The 25340-nt window shown below is 39.0% G+C and overlaps 1 protein-coding gene across 5 annotated transcripts in view; it reads right to left on the bottom strand.

The window, feature by feature from the left end:
* Positions 1 to 4360: 4360 nt before the first annotated feature.
* The window catches only part of IGF1 (insulin like growth factor 1), a 74130-nt gene continuing 53150 nt past the window's right edge, over positions 4361 to 25340 (bottom strand). Inside the window, exons 4-5 of one of the 5 annotated variants that reach the window (XM_054574621.1) lie at positions 24317 to 24368; positions 4362 to 10719 (exon numbers count right to left, since the gene is read on the bottom strand). In XM_054574621.1, the coding sequence (XP_054430596.1) occupies positions 10694 to 10719; positions 24317 to 24368 (78 nt within the window). In that variant the 3' untranslated portion in view covers positions 4362 to 10693. Of the gene's footprint in view, positions 10720 to 23879; positions 24369 to 25340 lie in introns of those variants that run through there. The other 4 variants (XM_054574624.1, XM_054574622.1, XM_054574620.1 and 1 more) reach the window with 4 other exon arrangements.

The following is a 25340-nucleotide window of genomic DNA, read 5'->3' as shown; positions in this document are numbered from 1 at the left end:
TGCTTGATCTCACTCATGCTTCTTACCGTTGTTATTCTTGTGGATATTATTAGTTAGGGCCCAGTTGGGGAGCAGATATCATCCTAGGTATTTTCAACAGGGTATTTAATACAGGTGATGGAAGGGATGAGTATACAAATAAGAGAGGGGACTTAACCCAGTGATGAACAACGTCCGGAAGTCACTACCATCCCTAGGCATAGCGGGACACAGAGGGGAGGTGGTGTTCCCATCAGAGAAAAACCATCCGGAGGGATGGGGGACAGGGTGCTGCCCACATGGGTGGGGGGAAGGGGCCATCGAGGGAGGAACTGCGATTACTGCCAAGGATGTCACTTGGGGCAGAGAGAGAAAGGGGTGGAAATACCCTAGCTTCTTGCTTCCTCCTGCACTCATCTTTGTTAGTGCCTATTAGCGAAACCAACCCAGGAAGCAGAGAACGCAGGGGCTGGGGAATGTAGTTGCTTGTGAAATAGAGCAGTGAAGGAATGCTGGGAAATAGATATGAGAGCAAACAGATCAACTAGTCCATTGCAGCAGAAATAAGGATGGCATTACTTCACTGTACCTTTCGCTACGGCGGCAGAGGGTGCTAGGTACCAGAAGAGACTTTTCAATCATTTGGCTGGGGCAGGGGAACGATCAAAATGTTTTCATTTCCAAATGACTTTTTAAGCAGACAGAGACAGAATAAATAAGGAGAGAAATTGGTCTTTGGGTGCATAACTCTACCTCTGAGTGCTTTCGGTTCTATGAGGGTGGCCGAATTAGAAGCTGTTGGCCAAATCAGGGGGACAGATCCTGGGTATCAGTCCTGTTCGAGTTGTTTCCCTAGGAACGGTCTCTGTCTCTTCCTTTCCCTCTCTTTTTCACACGATGGAGAGATTCGGGGTGGGAGAGGGAGTCCCACGTGTGTGAGGTGAAGTGAGGGGTCAGCCCAGCACTCATATGGAGGAGAGCCATCAGCAGAGACCTCGGCCCCCTCACCCCTCAGTTTTCGTTTGGAGGGCGATTCCCCCCACTGTTCTCTCTGGAGAAGGTGGAGGGCTAAGCAGGAGCCACTGAGTTAAAGAAGCAAAGTGGCATTGGGAAATCACAGGCCAGTTGCTCAATGCTTTACTTTCCTGGTAGTAAACTATTAAAAAGAGAAACCTCCCTTTTAAGGCCGCCACATTTCCTACCTCGCTTGAAATCTAAGGTCGAATTTTACTTCTGATGTACTGCTGCAATTGTCTCCAATCCAATTTACATCTGTTTTTGTTTTTAGTGATTGCTTTATTCTTTTCAAAATCATCTCATCCCATCGCAGGGTGAAGGAAAGAACATTTAGAAACCAGATGTTGTATTAACCATAACCGTTATCCTTTATTGGATCCCAAGGAGGTTTAATCTCGATTCATAAACAAGGTGAGAAAGACACCAGCTTTCAGCTCAACTTCTCACTTTAAGATGCCTCACTGGCGAGGGGGGCAGGAGCTCTGCCCTCCGTCTGTTGTTAGGGCCCAGGGAGGATCGCAGTTGGTGTGTATACAGCCCAGTGGCTCAGCCCCAGCAGACACAAAGCTCCCCTTTTATAATGAGTATTTTATGATACACCCTTTAATGTCCTAAAGTGAAATTCATAGATAACACTGACATAAACATTTCAACAAAACTCAAAATGAGGCCTGATCTGTAATATCAGGGAGAACTAAAATGAAAACTATGTATAATAAAATAAGCCGCATTACAAGACAGAAATGCTCTGGCACAACTGTACTTGAGAACGAGATGAGGCGGGCAGGCGTTAGTCCCTCCGTGGAGACCCTGGAGGTGACAGCTTTTGGTGGAAAGATGCAGGTCGGGAGTGGAGAGATTCAAACAGCCAACTAACATTGCCCTCCGTGACTTTTTTTCCAAAACAGCGGACAATACTTGGTAAAGTTCCAAATGAAATAAAGTACCTCCTTCCCCTTGATTTCACATGGCAATTTTATTCCTGGAAAATCCAGCTTCTATTAAAATCATGAAAAAATACTTTTGAGCTTATAAATAAATTGGAGTTATATTCTAGGCCCAGGTGATTATAAATGGTTTGTAATGTGCATGAAATGCCCCCTCAATGAATACCAATAATGCCCTCCTCAATCATTGTGACAGCCCCAAATGTCCCTGAACCTTTCCAAAATGCCACTTGGGGATAGCACTGTACCCACTGGGAGCCCGAGGGTGGGATGACTAAGGCCTTATCGAAGGGCAGGGATATAGGAATATGGGTCTCATGAAACTCACTCCATAAGTTCACGGTTTGGTCGTTGGAAGCCCTGATTCCACGGTGTCCCTTGAGACTGTGTATTGGTGTGTAGTTGCCGGGGCTTTTGGTAAGATTCTTTATGATAAGCTTCTAGTTTTCTTTATGTGGAAATGGTTTATTTCTGGGCTGTATAAAGGCCTAAGACATGCCCTTTCTCACTGAGGAATCCCGAGATTGGTTTACCTTTGGACGTCACACACAAAACCTGAGGGGCAATGAGTGGCAGTGGCTAAGGTTAAAAACCTAGTTAGATACATTGGTTATAGAGCAGAAATGCTTATTTATCTTAATACTATCATATTAAAAAATTGCTTATCACTCAAAGGTGCAATTGGCTATAAATATGCCTGTAGTGTGTAAAACCGAATTTGAACAAAAATGTATTAGTCAGTATATGGAACTGTCCTTACGTCTAGATAGTAAAAATGCAGGTTTAGATGACCTCAGACCCAGATTCCAGCCTGCCTCGACTGTTTGTGACCTTCAGTAAGTTATGTCTTGGGGCCTCTATCACCTAGCCTATAAAATTGGGTTCATGATAGTGCCCGACACATAGAATTTCTATAAGGACTAATGGGATAATGTAGATAAGCCACTTGGCATAGTGACAGATCCATAGTAAGCTGTTGGCAGCTGTTAACCATCATTACTGTTGGTGTGTGGTGGCAATTATCATTCATACAGATCTTACAGGGAAAAAAATAATGTCCTTTAAAAATGAGGCTGTGTTTTGACCTAGATGACCTTGAAGGAAGACAGAATTCCTCTTAGGGACAGAATTGCTCATTTGTTTAGGGAAAAAACATCTTTCTGCCATATTCAGTATTAAAAGGTGAGTGGGGCTCCTGCTCCCACCCCCGCGGCCAGGTGAAGCTGTGGTGGGGAAAGATTTTTCTGCAAAAGAAGGTAATAGAACCTTCTTGCAAGTTCATGATAAGGGAGAGGATGAAGAGTTGGATAGAAAGTGATTCCTGGGAAAGTTTGCAGAAGAGGGCGAGGGGTCTTACGAAGATGACAGGAGGCAAATGAGCAGCCAGAAATTCCGTCACAGAATTTAGTAACAGTGATGTTTTGGCACTGGCAGCCATTTTGCGCCCTGTACTTAATCTGCCTTCCCACTTTGTCATCCACAAAACCGTCAACGAAAGGCTGTACCCTGACTAGCTTAGTGTGGATGGACAAAAAGGGAAGGGAGGAAAGTACAGCCCAGGGCAGACAATATGAAGGGTGAGGAGAAGCCATGCATTTGGAAGCGCATGGCCGTGGGAGGCAAGATGCTGAGCACAGAGAGGATGAGATGGCTCAAGAATGTTAGTCCTGGGGAGAGCTCTGGAAACTACGGAAATGAAGTTGGTGGTGATGGTGAGCTGCAGAGAGAAAATAAGAAAACTTCAGTATTATTGTTAGTTCCCTAAAATCAAGCACAAAGTTTGTAAGCCTTTATTTTACAAAAAGCTCGCAGAGGATTTAAGAAAAAGAAACTGAAATGAGATGCTTTTAAACAAAAAGGAAATTGCTAATCTTTCCATGTTGTCTTCCACTAATGCTGCTGCGAGTTCGATATTCCCAGTACCTATTCAGTAAAGAATTAGATTTATTGAAACAAAAACCCGATGCTGAGAGATCACATTCTTATAAAATCTCTCAACATGGGAATGTATTAAATGCTACCTGTATATTACATGTACCATGTATATAATAGAAAATCTTTTCCCAAATGCTTTGTGCCATGGGTTGTAACTCACTATCGGGTTATGGGAATGGGGTCAGTTACTTAAACCTGCTTTATTGTTAATGAAGATATTTTACAATTCATGCAGCTCATATAGTTTGTACAAGTTCTTTGAAACATATTTGTTTTTACATATAATCTGTAAATTCTATAAGATATCTCCATTCTGGTATATGATTAGTTTTATTTTTCTGGGTAAGTTTTCATGTTTATTTGTTGCAATGACTTTAATTAATAAAAATGCTATATAACAGTAAAATTCTCCAGGAATGACACATTACACCAACATTGTCCAAAAGAACTAATTAATCAAACATGATTAATTTTAATGTAATTACTAAAGAAAGATATATAATTTTATTATGACACTCTAGCCATACATTTTCAAAATATGCTTATTAAACAGTAAATGTAAGATAATGATTCAGTTAGTTACATTTTTAGAAGTCATTACGATTGATATTCCTCTGCCATAAATGAATAATAATTTCAAATACAATCAGAGTTAATTTAATAAAAAATATGATTTTGAACTAAGACATAATGAATGACCAATCATTATTTTCTGGTTCCAAAGTAGCAGGGTAAATTAATTCAGTGTCTGTAAGTTTATTTATCACTTTTAGTCTATAAGTGTGATAAGAGCATATGAAGCAAAACACGTGATGTAATCCCATTTGTCATAGTTTATTAACCCTCTTAGCAAAAAGAGATATGACATGGTATTTGGGGCCCTTATGTAAACTGAATATAAGCTGCATGATGTTTGAAAGGTTTTGCTATTTTGAATAGACATATTAATGATACACAGACACAGATAAGAGATGTGAGTAGACAGCTTGAGGTTTCAGAGTTCCTCCTGCAGTGTGTATAGCAGCAGGTACAAGATAAATATCTAAACAAAATCAGATTAAGGGATTAACAGAAGTGGTTTTGCCATGGGTGAGTGAGTGGAGCCAGTGGGTGGCTTGGAAGGGATTTGTGAGTCCTGTTTTCATTTTTCCTACTTTTACACCAGTGCATTTTGGGCAAAAGAAAGTGAATAATGTTTATTTTTAGGATAGAGTTAGCCTGGGCAATTAAGAAAAGGGCAGATTCTCAGGATCGTGAAAGGTCATTTTGAAGGTGATTCCACAGGGGTTAAGTAAAAGGAACTCTATGTCCTCCATGTTAACTCATATTTCAAATGGGCAGTGATATTTGGACTTTTTTTTTAATTTCAAAAATATTTTTTTTTCTCCTTGAAAGACCTTATCGATGACAGCTGAAAAATGGAAAAGGAAGGACCATGTTTAAAATCATTGTGTAATCATAAATTACGGGGCAGCATGTAAACTGTATATTTTTAAAGAAGTCCCTTTAATTCTAGGGTCAGCTTAGTCTGTCCTCTGTAAAATGTTGAGGCTGATACTAAACGAATAAGGACTGGGAGGAATAAAGACAGTTTCAAAAATTCCCTGGGCCTCTGTCTTATCTATGAGAGGTTCCCTAAAAGAAGTATTGTTTCCCATAGGATTTGGCTATTTAAATTGATATCTTTATCTTGTACCATACGCACTTAAAGCTTCAGACAGTCTTCTCATCTCCCTTTTTTAAAAAATAGAAATCATACAAAAAGGATATCTATGCATCAGTTTCTAATACCTAACAGAAAAGTCTCTTAGAATATTAAAATGTCAATAAGCAAATATGTATTATAGGATTAAACACTAGCATTGAAAACAAACAAACAAACAAACAAACCAGAAACAAAGAACCAACAAAATTTTCTTCTTGTTCTTGCCCCCTCAGATTCTGGACTTTATGATCATTGCAGGAGAGGGGTATAAAGAATCACAATTTTTCTATTTAAAATTTAAAAAAATTTAAAGTAAATGATGCATAAGTCAGATTTATCTTTTGAAAACATTGCTGGGAAAGCCCACATGATTTGGGTGGGAAGGTTCTTTCTCATGAAGAAAGCCCAACAGGATCTGTGTCTAATAAATTAGTACAATCTTTTAAGATTAAAAATAGCAAAAACATTTTAAATAGTCTGATTATAGTTTCAACAAGTCAAACATACATTTCTATCTAGCCTATACTTTTGAAGAGTCTATGTGAGTTTAACTTATCATCCCTCATTGCAATATGAAAAAAGAAGAAAGAACCAAGTCATTTTTGAACATTAAGAGATTCATAAAGACTGTATAAAGTAAAAATCAAAAACAAAAAAAAAATCTTCACAGATTGTTAGCCATCTCTTTCAACAATTTCTCATAAATTCTTCTCTTTCCTTAACAGTAGATAACCCCCATCTCATAAGGAAACACTTTCCAACATTTCCCGATGAGATTAGTGATAGTTTTTAATGGGAGCTATTGCTCTTTGAGATGTTTAGATGAAGGGAGGATATCTTTTATAAACCAATAAATGCCAAAGATTTACTCAAGGAAGATGTGGCAGAAGCTATTTTTAGCAGGTGAATCTATGCATTTTTTCTCTCTGTTTTTATTTTCTCCACTTACTGAATATCTGTTTTAGAGCACAGAGCACAAAAAAAAAAAAAAAAAAAAAAGAAAAAGAAAAAATCAATAGGTAACTTAATCATCCTTTTAGTTCTGCCATTTGCCGATACAGTATTTTTCCCCCATTTATATTCCATGTTCTGATCAAGGTGTTCAGATTGGGTAACTTAGTGCTGATTTTGCTGAGTTTGAGAGCCAACAAAATAATGGAGACTTCTGATTCTAAAAAACTTCCATCTTCTGCCCCTACACCCCCAAACTCACAATTTGGTAAACAGTCCACTACTTGTGAGTGATAAAAAGTTGAAAGGTGGTGGTGACTAGACCTAATGCTGCCTTATTAAGCCATCTAGCTATAGAATTGTTGTTTTTATACTTTAAAAAAATATGTCTATGCTTTCTTTTTTTTCTTTTTTTCCTTTTTTTTTTTTAGTCAAGTACTTTCTTAAAGAAACAATAGCACCACATTGGCATTGCTGGCCAAACAATAAATGGGAAAGCAAAATTGTGTTACATCTTCCATTGTAATCATCCTCCCAAGCGCATAAACTAGTAACAGAAACCCTGGAGCCACAGTGCATGAGATGCTTTCATCTACACAAACACTGACATTCCCAGGAGGGGAAGGATTCTCAGGGAGGCCAGGCTTCTTTTTTTAAATAAGATTTTTCAAGGAAGTGATTTTTTTTTTTTCTCTTAGTATTGCATTGGACTGTGTGTGTGTGTGTGATATGTTGGGAGAGTTTTCCTCTAGCTCTAGAAGACTGGATTTTGATGGAAAGATGCATTAGCTTTTTCAATGGAGCCTCCTCATATTAAAATGTTTAAACAAGCATACTTAACAACAATAGGAAATATTTTGTTCCCATTTCCCCAAATAGGATGCTATTCAGGGAAATGGGAAAAAAATTTGAGCTAGGTACTCTGTATTGTCATTTAAATGAGAAGTAAGCCTATAAGTTGAACCCTAATTCTTGCTAATATTTATGGCTGTTTCATACAGATCTTGAAATTGCCTCACTTAAAAATTCCAGAGCAAAGCTTATAAAGTTTTCAGTTGTCAAATTTTAGTTGCTCCCTTTCTGTCAATCCTGGGTCATTCTGCTATAGTATAAGGTGACCAGCTGACTTTTGGAGTTTACAACAAATTGCTTTCTAGTTTTAATTCATTTGAAAATAAGATAGTAGGTTAGTGTAATAATCAGTTAATCTTTAATTAGGTGACATAATAGAGTTGGAGAAAATTATGTGTAGTGAAAAGTTAAGAAAGATGATGTCTTTGCATATTTAAGTTTCCCTCAATAGAGCATTTGGGCTGTGAATAGAATTATTAAGTGAATCAAGTAAGTCATAGACAATCTTAGGATTACCTTAGGATTCCAGCTAGATCTGGGTACCTGTAGGTTGGTAGAAGATTGCATGTAAAGTGTTGCTGGGAGTCAGTAATTTAAAAAGATACACTCTAGGGACAAAAAATAAAAATTAGAAGTGCCATTTTGGGAAGAGAGATCTGGCACCTCACTCCACAGAACCCATATGTCTGGAAAACAGATGAAGGGCAAAAGTGACTTATAGTTTTTTTTACATCTGCGCATAGTGATCAGAACATTGCTGAGCATGCCGGAGATACTCAATTCAAATAACACTGTGGACTTAGGGTTAAAATACTTGTTGGCTGAGCAGGGGCACCCCTAAATAGGCCTTCTTTTTGTATATGTTCTGAAATCCAGGAAAGAAGGAAGGTATGTATGTATATATTTTTATTTCTGGCCTCTGAACCTTGAGGTGAACCAGTGGGATGAAAACTAAAGATGTTATTTTTATTTTCCAAGAATATTTTTTTCCAAGAATAAAAGGGTTACAATATTCATAAAATAATCAGACCTGGTTGCTTCTCACCAAAAAGTTATAGGGCAGACAAAAGATCCGAATGATGAGTGATTCATTGTTCTAATAAGAAAATCTTGGTGCATAGACAGGAAATATTTTTTTAGGTCCTTATGGGCTTCTTCTTGCCATTGGATTTTCTTGATACCACTTTTTAGTTGAATGGATAAGATAGATCTATGGAGGTCTAGGGGCCATTCTTCTAAGTAGACATGAGGGAAAATTTCTACTTGTGGAGGAGATTTTTGCCTCTCAACTAGCAACTCTAGTCAAGCATATTTTAACAAAAATTTAAAAAAAATATATGTGTGTATAAATATACATATGACCAAGGATAAAAGCAAAATTTATTAAAGAAAGGAATTATAATTTTTTATTAGGTATTATTTCAATAGTTGAAATCTTGGACCATTTTTAATATTGCCTAAAGGATGAATACCTGTGTTTTTAAAAATGAACTGGGTATCATTTGTAATATTAAAAGAAGTATTACTAGATTTTTAGTAACTGCTTAGAATAGTCAGTGAGTATTAACATATTGAGTAATCACCCTTTTGCTGGTAGAAATCTTTTCTGTTTTTCTCCTTTTTTATTTTCCTTTCTTTTCATTTTGTATTTATGAACCCAAATGCAGAATTCAAAATCAAGTTGTTAATCAAATGTTTCTAACTTATTTTGAAAATGTTTTAAAAGAGGTCAAGCTGCCAGCTCTTCACAGCTAGCTAGCTGTATACATAATTGGATAGGTTTATTGACAAGAATTGACATGTCAGGAATATTTGGCTCATCAATTTTCTAGCTATGCTCTAAATGGGTTGTTTATAGAATTCCTTGCATCCCAGCAACTCAAGGGCTCTGACTTTGCACCTTCACAGCAACCCAGGATAATAATCTGGAGCTTTATCTTTTTAATCCTCATACCACCCCTGTGAGGTAGGTAGATGACGTATTGCCCCATTTTGCAGATGAGGAAACTGAGGCACAGAGAGGTGAAGTGACTTGCCCAAGGTCACAAAGTGGTGAGTCCATGGCCGAGTCGGTGGATGCTTGTTCTTCAGTGAGGAAAAGAAACCAGGACTGTTAAACCCCATGGCCTTCTGCTTCTCTCACCCCTCGCTGGACTCGCCAAACACATTTGCATCGGTGGACTTTGCGTGCTAAGTTTCTCTTGGAAGGCATAATCGGGGGTACTTTGCCTTCTTTCCCAGGTGGATGGATTATTAGTACCCTTCCCCTCTGTGTCATCTTTGGCTCCAGGCATCTTCTTTTGTTTTGCTTTCACCTTTTACCGTTTTGGCCAGATTCTTTCCTATAACAAACTACAAAATAGCACCATTGTACTAAAAAAGAGAGTTTTACATACTGTTTGATATATCCTGTATTGTTGATATGTGAAATTTACATAGTGCTCTATATGGAAAAAATTAAAAGGGAGAAGTTGCTAATTAGGTCGCACACTAACTCATCATTTGAAGGAATTGTTGAGAGTTTGAGACTTTCTATGCTTAACACATACACTTAAAAATGTTTGGCCTCAAAATTGCAACTATTTGCATTTTTTAAGCAAGATGTGGAAAAATAAAGCTTTGTGTCTAAAATAAATGCGTCCAACTTATATTTGGTATAAATGCCACAGATAGAATCTCGTGGGTTAAAAATCAGTATGCCACTTGACTGCTTGCTGCTGCTATGGCGGAGGCCAAATTCGGCAAATGTGATGGTGATGGAGGAGGGGGCAGGTGGAGAGAGACAAACAAGGTCATCAGACACTGTAAAACAAACAACCTGTGTTGTGTAGAAAGAAGTGCAAATAAAAAAATTAATAAACCACTTAGACAAGACTGCTGAATGAATGGCTCCAGCAGCCAAGATTCAGAGACAAATTTAGTGCAACTGGATCTAGACAACACCCATGCATTTGTGGCTCTTGAGAGGCAGGGACTAAGATATATATATATAGATATATATTTTTTTCTTTATAGAACATTATTGATAAAGGATCAACAGCAATCTACCAACTCCAGGACCATTTTTTTTGCAAGGTGCAAAGCTTTTAACAATCACTCCTAAAGACAATGCTTGAAATGTTTACTTGTGTATTTCATTGGGGGAATGCCCATCTTTTGAAATGTTATCAAACTTATTTTTTTGGTAGGTCTTCTGGTGTTTAACAGGTAACTCATGCACAGCAAAGGACCCTGCCGGTGGCATGTCATTCTTCACTCTTCAGGAAGATCTTCCTACATTCTGTAATTCTTATTTCCTGCATTCCCTCTACTTGCGTTCTTCAAATGTACTTCCTAAAAATGAGAGAGAAAAAGTGACATTAACTTGGGGAAGTTTTATGTACCTTACTCATCATCTACTTCTAACATTCAGTCTCAACATTTTCTATCTCATGCCTTACCAGTCAACCTAATAGAGAGCTTAGGCCAGGTTTTTCTGAGGAAGGCATATTTAAGTAAATAGGCTTTTTGCTAAATCTCACTCAAGCTACTTCTATGTACCCCTGGGGGCATGGGGACCGCAGTTTGCTTTATAACCATGCAAACATGTGTTTCTATTCATCTGCTGCTATCACAGATTTATGGATAAAAAGGAAATCCTGAAAAATTCAGTCTCCTGGCTCGTAGCATCTTTTCCTAGCGAGGAAAAAAAAAAAAGTCATACTTTGGGGTTATCATCTGTTGTTTTATTGAGTTTTGTTCTGTTTTAATTCTTGTAAAAAAAAAAGGATATTTCTTTTTTATGTCTTCCTTTTTGCCCTTTGGAGAAAGACAGAGTTTTAGAAGTAGAAGATTGGGAAAATATGTAATTGATTTAGAGTCTGTGAGATCACAGGCATACATAGTTTTTACCTTGTAGGATTAAGGATTAAAGTATTAGTACATAAAAGCACTTATAATATGTCTGGTACATGGTACTTACAAAGTATTAAGCACTACGTAAGTATTATTATTTCCCTCATCATCATCATCATCATCATCATCATCATCCATCTTACTCTTTTCATTATCAGGATTCCATTTTAATTGGAAAGTGACCATGCCTGGACTAAAATTCCAGCGTTCCTTGCTTTGGTGCTGCCATTCACTCATCAACAAGCAATGCTTTCATCCAAGGAATATTGCATTTAGCTTAGAACAGAAGCCCTATGAGAGTAGAGACTTGGCTCTTTGTTCACTGTTACAGTCCATGTTTAGAATAGTGCTCAGGATTTTGCAGGTGCTCAATACATAGTTGTAGAAAGAATTAAATGTATGAATAAATGAGTCTTTTGTAATCAAGTTATTATACTTTTCCTATAGTTATTTTATACTCAAATATATTTAAACAGCAAAGTTTATTTAGCTATATAAGATGTGAAATAACACCCAGGAGGAAGTGGCATTTGCATGCATAAACATTAGGTGCTTCTTCTTCTGGTTCCACCTGTAGCCAGGAGGCCCTTCTAGGAGAATGTAACAGGTAATTGTTGGTACAGAGGAGGATTTAAAGATCCCAGTGGCTTTTTATCTGAGAACAGGTTTCCATCAGGACCAAAAGCAACAGTTCTTTCCATGGTGGCTGCAATCTCCAAATTCTTCCTTCTGGCTAAGGTAATCACCACTCACCCAATCATTGTTAGGAGCTTAGAGACCATCGTGAGGGACATTTAAGTTCACTTGGACATGACACCTGGAGAAGATGAGAAGCTGAGGTAGAATCAACTACTAATCCCTGGGCTAAGGTGCATAGGGATTTGGTCATTTTTCTTACACATACTTTTCAACTCTACCTGGAACATTGGAGTTATCACCCAGTCCTTTATAAAAGCCAGTTAGTACTTTGTAAGTTGATGGTCAATATCCTATAGTGACAAAATAGAAGGAAGATGGCATCGTTGTGTAAAAATGTTTATTAAAATATCTAGCTCAGTGGCCACTGAATAAAAGCTTGTGGAAAGAAATTGGACATTTTTATAGGATAGTTTGAAATGCCATGTGTTTAAAATCCTGACACTTTCCCCAAATATCATACACCTTTTATTAAGACCACTTAGTATGTATTTCTTACTAAATAAAGCATCTACTTTAAACTACCAATAAATTTGTATTCCTAATCTTACATCTTATTTTACTTTCTTAGAGGAGTTCTTCAGAAGAATGACAGACAGACATATGAGGCCACACAGTAGGATCACTGCCATCCTAAATGCCTTGAAACATTTCTGTTTGGTTCTCAGTAAACCCTGCTCATTAGTTATGTGACAATCAAAACTCCAAACAGTTATCAGTAAGGATACTACCTCTCTACCAAACTGCTGACCAAATTAACAAGTCTAAAAATATGCTAATTTGAGTTTTACCATTTTCTCTTTAAGAGGCATACCAACTTAGGAAAAAAAATATTTCTAAGACTGTGGAAAATACCCAAACTAGGAAAATTGTCAAGAATGAAATAATAATAAGTTGAAAGAAAGTCACATGAGGTGTTTAATTTTTCATCTTCCTCTCAAGCCAAATTAAATCCCAGAATTGCAGAAGCAGAAATTCAGGTATCTTCTATGCTTCACTCTTCACATTCGTGATGTTGCAGCAAAAAGAACCGAGGTTAGATTGGCCCACCACATAGATGTTATCCTTTCCCCAACAGGGAGAAGCTTTTCGTTTTGTCTCAAAGCTGAGGTATAAAGTGTAAAGTCTGGACAGAGGGATCCGACCTATTTCTTCTGGGCCTGTGTCGGCATCGCAACAAAGCCATGAGCAGAAACTCACTTGAGGAAAGCCGACTCTGCTCCAAGTAGCATGGTTCCCAAGCACACACACGTTCGGTGGAGGCCATTCAAAACCATCTGGGATGTTGTCTGGTTTGCATTTGGCTCTCTTCCCAGGCTCTCACATGTGACTTCTTTGTTGCAGACAATGACAGTGACAAAACAAAAGCACTCAGGGATTTGGTCTCAGTTGCATCTGTTGCTTTGCTCATTGTCTTAATTTAATTACACAGGCCACCCTTGACCATGGGCAGCAAGTGGAGGCATGTCAGAGGCAGCCATTAGAGCTGGCTCCCACCTTCAGTGCACTTCTTGAAGGGTTATGAAACTGTCCCACATTCAGCCAAGCAAAAACTTTTCATTTCAACAGCTTGTCCAAGACAAACAAACCAGCTGAAGCTGTTTCTAGTACGCAACTAGACAGATTTTTGAAAGGAAAACAGTAGTGAGTAAATATTGTTTCCTATTGACACCAGAGAAGGTAAGATTTTTTTTTTTTAAATGTTCGTTCTCTAGCTCACCAGGGGTGGTTGAGGAAATTTATTTCTCTGAAGAAAGGGTTGACCAACTCAGCAGGGAATGAGTTTGAGAAGGGTTTAATTTTGCAATATACATTATTATACATTGTCTACCACACATAGATGTTTATGTGACCATGCCTTGAAGGGGTCATTCACATTCTCCTATTATCTCTTGGCTCTAATCCTAGCTCCTAGCATTTCAGAGGACGGTTATCCACAAACTTTTTGATTAAGAAGGTCACTGAGAACTAATAACAATGGCAATAATAATAATCTTCATTAACATTTGCTGCCTCCCCAAGATGTAACACAATGTCTGGTGCCTCAAGGTCCCAAGCTCTCTCCAGTAGCTGTAGCTGATGATATCATGAGCTGCCCCTGATCCCAGATGGTGGTAGATGCTGGTTTAGGGGGTGGGTGCCCTTCTAGCCACAAGTGTGAGCTGAGCCCCATTTGCAAGGTTATTGATAAAGAATAATAGCATAGGATTCAGTGGGCAAAAGCTAACCCCATGGGCATTTAAACCCTTCTTTTCTCCTTGACTATCTTTATGAGATTTTTGCCTGAGAGGCAGAATCTAAATGAAGGATGATAATAAGCTTTTTTAAATTTCAAAGAGGAAGTAATGATATTTTCTGATAGACCATGTTTCCACTTCTACCTATTCCAGACAAGTTGAGTATTATATGACATGAACTCTAAGAAAAGCCTGGCACCCTAAAAAATGCTGGAAAATACTCTTATGTGTGGAATATTAGTCTATTATACAGCATAAAGCCCTAACTTAGCATTGACCTTCTCCTAAAAAGGGAAAAATAGAGGATAGGGGAGAAAGAGCAGTGGATGATTGAAAAGATGGCTCAGGTATCAGCTCTTCACCTGTTAAAAAAGGATGTGCACTTGCTATTTTGCTGGCTCGGCCTGGAGATGTGAAATCGTGGAGGACAATTTAGATGTCTCAGTATCAACTTTGATATCTCTTTACTTCGGGAAATCACAAGCTCAAATTCAGGAGAGTTAGGTCAGCCTTTCCTCTCCGGGAGCCAGCAGAATGAGTGCCATGTGATTTTACTCAGCACTTTGGAATGTGACTTTTAAAACCAGAGGTCAAGGTGCACGTTTTGAGAGACTTGCGTTCCTGATGGAGTGGCCGCCTCTTTAACAAAAAAATGAGAGGTATGTAGACTGGACACAGTGTTGGTCAGCCCAGCCTCTTGTTTGTTTTCCTGGAAACCACCGCACCCTATCTTCTATGTGATTATGGTGGGAATAGCCTTTTCTCCCCCCTGCAAATATGACCCTCTCTTTTGGCCCTAGTGGACTGGCCTAGGGCAGGGTCTTTCCCCAAGCCACAAGACCAAGTGTGGGAGCAGTACCAAGGAGGCTCCTTCTTGGGTAATACAAGAGTCCTTTCCTTTATGGCCAGCTTTGGCTCAAGGACTCTCCTTAAACTGCACAGCCATCTAGGACGCTTCCACTCAACCTAGTCTCCTTCTCTCCTTCATGTGGGATCAGACTTGCATTGCCTTTCGATGGCTTGTTTAGACTTCCCCTATTCTCTCCTCTTTCCTTTTTTACAGACATTGTTCCTAATAAAACCCATGCTCACTTAACACAGTCTCATCTCTGTTTCTCAGAGAACCTGAGCTTACACAGGTACTTTGGATCTGGACTCCTCGCACAGGACTTGTGTGAATCACTCTGCTCTTCTCTTGTTCTCAGTTTCCTCCTCTGTGAAATGAAAGTGTAAAGTAGGAGTACCCACCCCAGAATGCGGTAACGATGACATGTGATCTCCCTCACACGTTTTCCTGACATAGGGAGATATATATAGTTGTATGCAAGAGAGCCTACCATGTGAAGGGCCCTTGGTTTAGATCCATTCTGTGAACTTGTTAGCAGTTAGTCTGCTCTGCCTTCTGTGCTGTCAGGAGTCCACTCTGTGCTGCAGAGTAAATTATGTATGTGTTTATTTCCCCACTAAAAGGTAAGCTCCTCGAGGGCAGTAGCAAGGGCCCTTCACCTCTGTATCTACCCCTGATGCATGGCGCTTTGAGCAAACAAACCAAGAAACACTTGTTCAATTGGTTTAACAGTTGGTAGAATAGACTTCATTCAAGTCAACAGCAAGGCTATTATTTCCTGCTGTGCTCTGTACAAGGACAAAGAGCACATAGGCCCCTCTGGTCTCAGAGTTTACAATTGGTAGGCTGTGCTCAGGTAAATACCAACAAACAGATTCAGAAGAGAGCAGTGCATGGTTAACACACTGGAGTCCATTTTGAGTTTTGATTCTGGTCTGGCCACTTGTTAGGGCAAGACCTTGGCAAGACATTCAATCTTACTCTGCCCAAGTTTTCTAATCTGTACAATGGGGATAATTACAGTATTTACTCTGCAGGCTGAATGGTGAAGATTAAATAGGGTGGTTTGCTATAGCCCTTAGCATTGGGCAGATGCCTAATAAGTACCAGCTGTTGTTATCGATGCTGCCTTTTTTTTTTTTTTTTTTTTTTTTTTTGGTAGCTACTATTGTCAAAACACATCCCTTGTTAGGGTACTGCCCTTCCTCTGGCTGGAGAAACAGTAGCTACCTTCCCGGATGCACAGGACTCCTTTGAGCGTTGGGATATCAGGTGCACTGCTCTTTTTCTCCTGGGGACTGGTACATCCCAAGGAATTGGGGAACTCATATTTGTCCCATCATCGTTCCACAATTACCCCGACCCAGCAACTTTCTTACTCTTCAAAGGACACCACCTAACTCCATTTCAAATATGTCTGCCCGTGATGCAAGAAATCACTAAAAAAAAAATGGTCTAAAAGCCTAGAGAAAAAGAAAGAGAAGCTGAGGGGCATTTTCCCTCAGTGGCAGAAGGTATTTCTGTGGCCTTCAGTAGCCTTGAAGGATGTTGTAAAATGGTTCAGTGTCCAGGGCTGCTTAGACTGTTGATTTTATGGGCAGCTTGTTTAGTTAGCTGTTTGTGTTTGTGTTACATTTTTAAATTAAAAAAAGAAAAGTTTAAGCACACTATCTTTCCCAGAGGGAGTTGATTTTGGAATTGCTGAAAGGGTCAAATGTTGTATTTAAAAAAGTGAAACACCAGATTCTAGCAATTTCACTGATATATGCTTAAAGATTCAGCACATTTTTGCCTAAAAACCAAATTTGATTATTTTTTTCTCTTAAGCCTCCAAAATGCCATTATTTCATCTGACCTACAACTTATGCAAGAATATTTAAACTAGTGTATGCAGTAATTTATATTACAGTGTGCTGGGGAAATGTGAAGCCCGGAGTGTTTTACCTTTTGGTGTCATTTCAATGCGATAGTGATGAGTGCACAGGATTGGTAGGATAGGGTGTGACCCTCTTCTACTCATTGGTTTGTGTGACAAATCTGGGCAGAACATTCAAATACTGTGTTGTACAGACTGACAGCAGTTGTGGCCCTGGGTGAAAAAGGTGAAGGGATTAAGCAAAAAACAAAAACAAAACAAACAAAAACCTTATAGACACAGACAACAGCATGGTGATTCCCAGATGGGAAGAGGGTGGGGAAAGGCAGAAGAGGATAAAGTGGGGGATAAATGGTGATGGAAGGAGACTTGACTTGGGATGGTGAACACACAGTACAATATACAGATGATGTGTGCCTGAGACCTATGTAATTTTATTAACAAATGTCTTCCCAATAAATTCAATTAAAAAACAATACTGTGTTCTAAACTTTCCTCTTCACTGAACTGAGAGAAATTTTGGAAGTTTGGGAGGCTCTTCTGAACTCTGAGGATGAACAAAATAACACTGTGACAAGTGGAAGTGATTTACATCTGTTTGAGGTTGATGGGAGCCTTCAGCGTACAAAAGTGAGCACGCCTCGTGCCAGCCAGTGCTTTCCCGAGACAGAAAACGGCGCAAGAACAATCCATGCGTGTATACAGTTTTTAAAAATCAGAATTGTTGCATTGTGCCGAAAGCACTTCAAAAGCACTGCCTTCATCTTAGTGTTCTTTTGAAGAAGAAACAATCATCATTATTTACCTGAGAGACAAATCAGAGCATCCAATAGTAGCCTCAGTCAACCAATACTAGCAAAATAATAATAATAATAATAATAGTAATAATAGTAATGATAATAATAATAATACTGCTATGTATTTATTGATCCACTTATACTTTTTATAGTTTTCAGTCCTGCAATGTTCATGGACTATTTAAGCATGCCACACTCACACCATGACATAAATATTGCATGTTCCCAAGTCTACAGTTGTCAGTTGATTAGGAATCCTCACCCAACCCTCAGCTTGCCAAAGGCTTGCTCCTGATCATTTGGAATTTTTGTCCCACTGTAGCTGTTATCTACTGCTGTGAAAATACATCATATTTTCATAGATGGCAGAGCTGGTTGGTCTTTGATTCCTTGACCTCTTGGAGTTGGCTAGACATAAAGCCTTATGTGAACATTTTCATGTTTTACATAGACTTTTGTAAAAAGTTTTGGCATCTGAATCCCAGCTGGGAAGCCTGGGTCACTTGGCCAGTTTGATGTAAAATCTCTTAGCCTCTTAGTGGGAACTTTGGGGCTATTTTACCAGAGAGAAGAGTTGCCATTATGTTCAGCCTTTCATAGATTTTGCTCATAACATCCCACGTTCCTGTGGAAATTCTGATACTACCAGTTAGAGAAGCCAAGGGAGCAATATAAAAAATTGTCCCCTTTTCTCCAGGGTGACAATGACCTGTGCCTACTCAAATAAATGTATATTCCTTTATCTGATTCTGGGGACAGAAGTGTATGCCAGAGTCAATAGAGGAAGTTAGAGGTTTATGGTTACAGAGGACGAAAGCGGTGGAAAAGGCATTTGATGTTTTTTTGGCCAATAATCTCTTTCTCTAGTAGAAGGAGAGGCAGGGGATGCTGAGAGGAAGACTGGTTGGATCCACTGACCTTCAACTGTGCTAGGTCAAGAATGAGATCTGAGAGTTTCTAAATTGCAAATGGGTTCTATGTGAAAGTGACTGGATTCTGATCTATAGAAGCACTATGGATTAAATTGGAAGTGGTTGAAGTCTCTGGATCCTTAGAAGATACAATTAAAAAAAAAAAGGAAATAAACCTTCTTTCTGCCCCTTCAATAATGTTCCCTTTATTTGATGAATATTGTTTAACCTAGGACTACGAAACTTTGAGAAGACAAGAATTATGCATTTCCTGAATGATGATTAGATTTTACAGAGCAATTTACCTTCAATGAAAGAAAAGCCAGAAAGCTGTTTTTACCTATAATTTTAGGATGTGATTCACCCCAAACCCCTAGTGAATGCAACAAACAAAACTACACACATACAGAGAAAAGTAAGAAAGATAAAATATGCAACCCCCTTCCATCCCCCCACCCCCCGCAACTATTTGCTATAGTTAATTACAGATTGTGTATTACCACCAAGCACATTTAAAGTTAAAATTAGTTGAATGTGCCTTTAACATTCTTATTTTCTAATCAAACATCTACTTTCTCAAGGGTTAGTTTCCTGACCAATGGGTCTTAAACCTATAACTACATTAATTAATAAAGATGGAATTTTCCAAAATGTTTTCTAGTTCTTATTACTTATCTAGTAATAGTCCATCAGAACTACAGTTGAGTTCCTAGCATGCTGAGAACTCTCTTAGCTGCTCTCTAGAAGTACCAGACATGGACTCATAGACCCATTGTCTCACATCTCATAATTTCCCTGCTGTTCTCGATTTCTTTTTCTCCCTTATTGAGTTTAGCCTAAGTCTTTACTTTTCAATCATCTTTTTGTTGCTGGATAAAAATGAGGTAACACTAAAAGTATTCCAAGAATCCCACTGAAAAAGAACCCCAAATAATGTGGGCATCAGGGGAAGGTGCTCAGGTTTCAGCTGGGCCCTTGAAAATAGAGAAGCTGATTTTGACCTTGCAGGTCTGGAAGTTCAGTCGCCATTGAAGAACCTATGCTCATCTCACACACAGCTCCTTCTTTAAAAATGGACTTATTTTGCTCAGGTCAATAGAGATTCTCACTGATTTTCAAAGGAATCGGTAGCTGGGGAGCATACAAGCTGAGGCATTCTGTAGTGGATATTCCAAATCTCATCAAGAGCGTGTTGCTTCAAGTAAAAATGATTTCTACTAAAGCCTTCCACTCGAACTTCAGACTATCAACTTTACTCTTGGATTAAAAGTCAGCTCCCACAGATACAGACAACAGTGTGGTGATCACCAGAGGAAAAGGGGAATGGGGAGGGGGATGAGGGTAAAGGGGAGATAAGGAATGGTGAAAGAGGACTTGACTTGGGGAGGTGAACCAATAATACAGTGCACAGATGATATATTATAGAATTGTACACTTGAAACCTATGTAATTTTATTGAACAATGTAACCTCAATAACTTCAGTAAAAATTTAGGAAGTCAGTTCCCTGTTATCCAGTGAATATTGCAAAAGGCCCTATTCCCATTATATAGGCAAGTAAAGAGAATATATTTCATCCACCCCCATAGATGCTAATGGACTTGAGAAATTGCAAAATGTGTTACTGAGGAAAACACTGTTTTCTGCTGGTGTTTGGTGGGAGGGAGGCATTTAAGGGATGGAGGGAGAGAAGAGGAAAGGCCCTCTGGAGCTCATTTCTTTGCCTCTTTCTCCACCCTTACATCCTAACAGCACTCACACTAGAAGCTCTATGAGGTTTTGTTTGTTTTCAAGAGATGTTTGAAAGAAGATCAAATGCTTGTGAAAGGCACTGGATCGGCAGCCCTAGAAACTGAAATGTCCCGGAAGCGGTGTGAGCCCGGAAATATCCCACATTTCTATTTATTTTGGCAATTTGACTTAAAACTAGTAAGAGCTGGAGTTCATGCTACAATTAAATTTTCCTCAGGCACCATGAAATGAAAACACATATTACATTTGATTTTAACTGGTTGAGAAAAATGGTGGTTTTCTCAAAGTTCATTCTATGACCTAAAAATAAAAGTTAAAGATCCCCACATGCGACAAATGAGCTTCCTTTTAAGTTGTGATTATTTGTAGAACTGGGTTCTCTGGTTGGAAGGGGTCTTAGGTCACAGAGTTCCCTTTCCCTGTCATATGCTTGAAACCCACTACAATGTCACTGAAAGGTATTGGCAGCTTGGGCTTAAAGTTTTGGGTGATATGAGACCTGCTTCTACATGAGGAGAACTATTTCTTTTTCAATGCCTCTAATTTTTAGAACTAAATAAAATAATATTAACAAAAACTTTAAGAGTGCTTACTATATACCAGGCACCAATGTATTCACTATAATATATATGTACACACATGTACACACAGAATCTCAGATCCTCAAAACTGTATGAGGTAGATTCAATTAGATAGATTCAGTTAGGTAGATTCTCATTGACAGATGAGGAACTAGAGGCATACGTAAGTTACATAATTTGCCATGTTCGTACCACTAGTATGCAAGTCAGGATTTGAACCTAGGCAATGTGGTTCTAGATTCTGGACTCTTAACCCACTAGTGTTTTACTGTCTCTCTAATCTTTATAATTCTCCTTCATGCCTAGTATGGAGATTTATACATTGTAGGTGCTCAATAAAAAGTATTTTCAACAATTTTATTTCAGGATCCTGATTCTTTACATATTCCCATAGGTTTTACACACAATCATCAATTTTCCCTAAGAGAAACAGGAGGACTTTAGGTAATGACTAATACTCTGCCTACTTCAGAAAAGTATTGAGGGGACTAATAGGTACATAATATTCACTATAAAGTACTCAGGCAGTTGCTACCATTAGTAGTAGTTCATGCATAATTTCAATTTAGACTAGACATGGAGATTCTAAACATGCAACACTTGTACGAGTGACTCCTTTGCTGTCTCTTTTACTCTGTACCTGCCTCACTATCTTATGCAAGGATGAGAGGAATCATGCCATCTCAGCAGTGCTATGTATTTTTATATCTGCCTTACTACCACTATTCACTTGCCTATATCACTCATTTGTCCATCCATCTATCCATCCTACCAGTATTATAGGCCATGTATCACCAGGTGATTAGTATTGATATTAGAGAGGGGGGGATGGAAAGCCAAGAATAGATTCTTCCTGTTTAGTTCGTTCGTATTATTCAGAAATCACACATAGCCATTCAAGATAATTGCTTTAGGGTTGATAAAAACCCAGCCCCAAAAGAAGTGCTTTTTAATCCATAATCTGAGAGTTAAACATTCTTTAACTATAGAAAGTTTATTGCTTTTTTCCTTTTAATGTCTTTGTCTTATTTCTTTTTGAATGAAGTTCATGATTGAATACAATTATAGTTTATCCAAAGCCTTGATTTATAATTGACACATATTCAGTCATGCATGAAAGAAGGAAGAAATAATTCTCTATGGAACCTTTTTGTAGGACATGAACTGTTAATTCTTCCGTTCAGTTGTGGTCCCTTGAAGAGCCATCTGTGTTTGCTGCCTACTCTCAGGTGGTAGTCACAGAAAGTGCTGGCCTGTGCCTGAGGCTGGTCTTAGAGCATGATGTTAGTGGGAGAACTCAGCATCTCTTGAATAAGGTGGCCAGCCAGATGGCTTTCGTCTGCTCTGGTGAGCCAGTGTCCACTTTGCAACCACAACAGCGGTGGCTTGGCTCCCATCTGGGCCTTCAACATGCTTCCGATTGGATTTTTTCCTTCTTCATTGAGCCTTGGGCATATCCATGTATTGTATATCTTGGGTTTCCAGTGAACCATGGAGGAAGGATGATGCTGATGTAGAAAGTGTGGCAGGGGCATGGAGGACCAGGTAGAAAGGAGGTTCCTTTATATCATCTTCAAAGTAGGCTACTTGGATGAAATGCTTTGCTTCTTGGTTTAGTCATTTTCTTACCCCAAGGGTCATCATTTGCTTGGCTGAGCACTTACTCTCTCTCAGCTATTACAGTTAATAATTTGGATGGTTTTGAGAGTTTTTGCCTTGTTATCTATAAAGACCCTAACCTTACTGTTTAAATCAAGGGAGGTATAGGACTCTAAGACCTACATTCTGTAATTCAACTTAGCTTTTCTTTACCCTTAAGGGCCTCCAGCCCCCCTGTTCTCATTTACTCCCTTCCTTCTGGTGGAAAAATACTAAATTAGTGGGAGACTTCGTGTGGTCACTTCTATCCCATCTTTTTCTGTTGGGATTTGTATTATTCCATGTTGGTTATGTGCTGTTCTTTGCTGGCCAGGATGAGGGATGCTTAGAACCCAAACACATCTTTACCCATTTCTGGATCTCAGTATCCTTATCTTTACAATGAAGCAATTGAACCAAATGGTTTCTGAGGTTTTTTTGCAGCTCTAACATAACATGGTCTTAGTATTTCCATGGAGCAGAAACTCCTAGGATTTCAGATCTAAAAATGTAGGGTGTATGTATGTGTGTGTATGTAAGAGAGAGAGGGAGAGTGCAAGTGAGGGGGTAGGGGAGAGTTTTCTAGGAGATGGAATCAGAAGGCAGTAAGTCACATATCAAAAGTCTTCTGTTAGGGCTGGATTGTTCCACCCTCTCCAAAATTCACATATTGAGGCCACAAAATCCAGTACCTGAAAATGTGACTGTATTTGGGGACGGGGGTCGTCATACAGGTAATTAAATTAAAATGAGGTCATTATGAAGGCCTGGGACAGATCTTTCTCTAATATTTCTCAAAAAAAACTAAGCCTGACAACATTTTGATCTTGGACTTCCAGTCTCTAGAAGTATGTGAAAATACATTCTTGTTGTTTAGGTCATCTACTCGGTGGTACTTGTTACAGCACCCCAAGATGTATATAACAGATATGGATCTTTTATATCGGATTCCAAAACAAAGAAGAAAAAAGTTTCAATGACTTCCTCTCATAGGTTACCTCACAGACCTCACAGGCCTCTAGACAAATACGAGATGCCCTTTGGCCCAAACCTGGACTTGACTAAGAAATGCAGCCTTCAAAGACATTGAAGGAAAGGAAATCTGGGAACTTCTATGGCACATTTCAGCCTTGCAGAGAATTTGGGGCTAATACCAATATTTAACTCTGGACATATATTGACACGAGCAATTCTTCTATAGCATATTTACACAGAAATTTAAAATGCATATAAAAGCCTTGATTTTTTAGTCTTAATGTTTTTATTTAATTTTTTTTTGGAGGGGGGGAGGAAAACATGGCTTATTTGCCTCTTTTATAATTTTTGTTCTGTTTTTCATTCTTGCCACTCTCTTTCTTTGGACTTTCTTGGGAATTACATGCTTCTTTTCCATTTTCTCCATGTTTAATAGCCACATCCTACAACAGGTTCCTTCTCTTCCTTCCGTCCTGGGTATTATCTAGCTCCACTAGGCTACTGTTCTTCATTTCCTCTATAGCACTTCCCACTTTTCTTTATCGCTGTCTGCTTCTCTCTCATCGTCCTTGCCTCTCTCTGCTTTTCTCCTCCATTTTTCTTTTTTGCTTCTGTGTTCAGATTCTAGCTCCAGTCTCCCTCCTCTGCTCTTTCTTCTTTCCTTTCATCTGCTGACTTGCTTCCGTCCCCTCCATCTGTTCCCCTCCTGGGTGTTTCTTTGGCCCACCTTTCCTTCTCCTCTGAGACTTCATTTTCTTGTTGGTAGATGGGGGCTGATACTGTAAACATCACAAAAATAATTGCATTGAGAACAGGTGGTTCCCTTGGTGTCCCAGAAGACAGAGCCTTTGAGTCAGCCCAGAATGCCTGGGCTCCACAGGATGCGGGAGGCAGCACTGGTGTTGGACAGGTATCTAGACCTCAGTCACAGGACCCAACATTCCAGAACTCTGAGCCTCATTCCTGACTCCCACCCTCTCCCCAGCTAGAAATTGAAAAACAGGGTCACCTGGGAAGAAAAAGAATTAACCTGCCTTCCCCATCCCCAGCACAACTTTCCAGTCTCATTCATCTAAAAGTAACTTCTATGGTGCTTGCTCCCTGACCATTGGCTGCTGTGTTCTCTGTGTGCCAAGTTTGCCCCGTCCCTTTCCATCCTTCAAGTTGGCTCCCTGGAGTCACATCTCTGCTCAACCCACCTGGCCCTCCACCAGCCTTGGCCACAGCTGCAGTTTAGGACCAGGAAGCAGCCAAGGCATCACTGTAAACGTCTTGGTCTCTCCTCTTGGGCTTTCTGTACAATGCTACTTTTGGCTCCAAAGATTAAAACCACAGGTGGTAGATTTTGTTTGGTTTGTTTTTTCATTTTGTCAACAGAGTCCCCAGGAGACACTCTCCTTACTCAACCTTCCTCACTTCCCTTTTATTCCTTCACTTTCTCTCCAGTTCTTACTTTTTCTGCTTCATGACTAAAATTTTAATCACTTGTATTCATTTGTTCACTCATTCATTCACTCATTCAACAAAAATTTATCAGGTGACGAATGTGCATCCAATGATTTACGTGCTTTTGATGGCAGAGACAGTACCTTTAAGGTTTACTTAATGTTTAGCTCTTAAAAAGACACTTGCAAATTTTGGTCATTAGAAATTTCTAGGTATTCTTTGAACCAGATAGAAATTTCTATTTTTAATGTCATTTCTTTAATTGTTTGCCACTGAATGTGAATTACAAATAGTTCCCATTTTAG

This window comes from Pteronotus mesoamericanus, unplaced genomic scaffold, assembly GCF_021234165.1.
Source record: "Pteronotus mesoamericanus isolate MK-2021 breed Mesoamerican mustached bat unplaced genomic scaffold, CSHL_Meso_final contig_263, whole genome shotgun sequence".
Lineage (NCBI taxonomy): Eukaryota > Metazoa > Chordata > Mammalia > Chiroptera > Mormoopidae > Pteronotus > Pteronotus mesoamericanus.
Note: the sequence above shows the minus strand (reverse complement) of the source record. Positions and strands in the feature narration are given on the sequence as shown.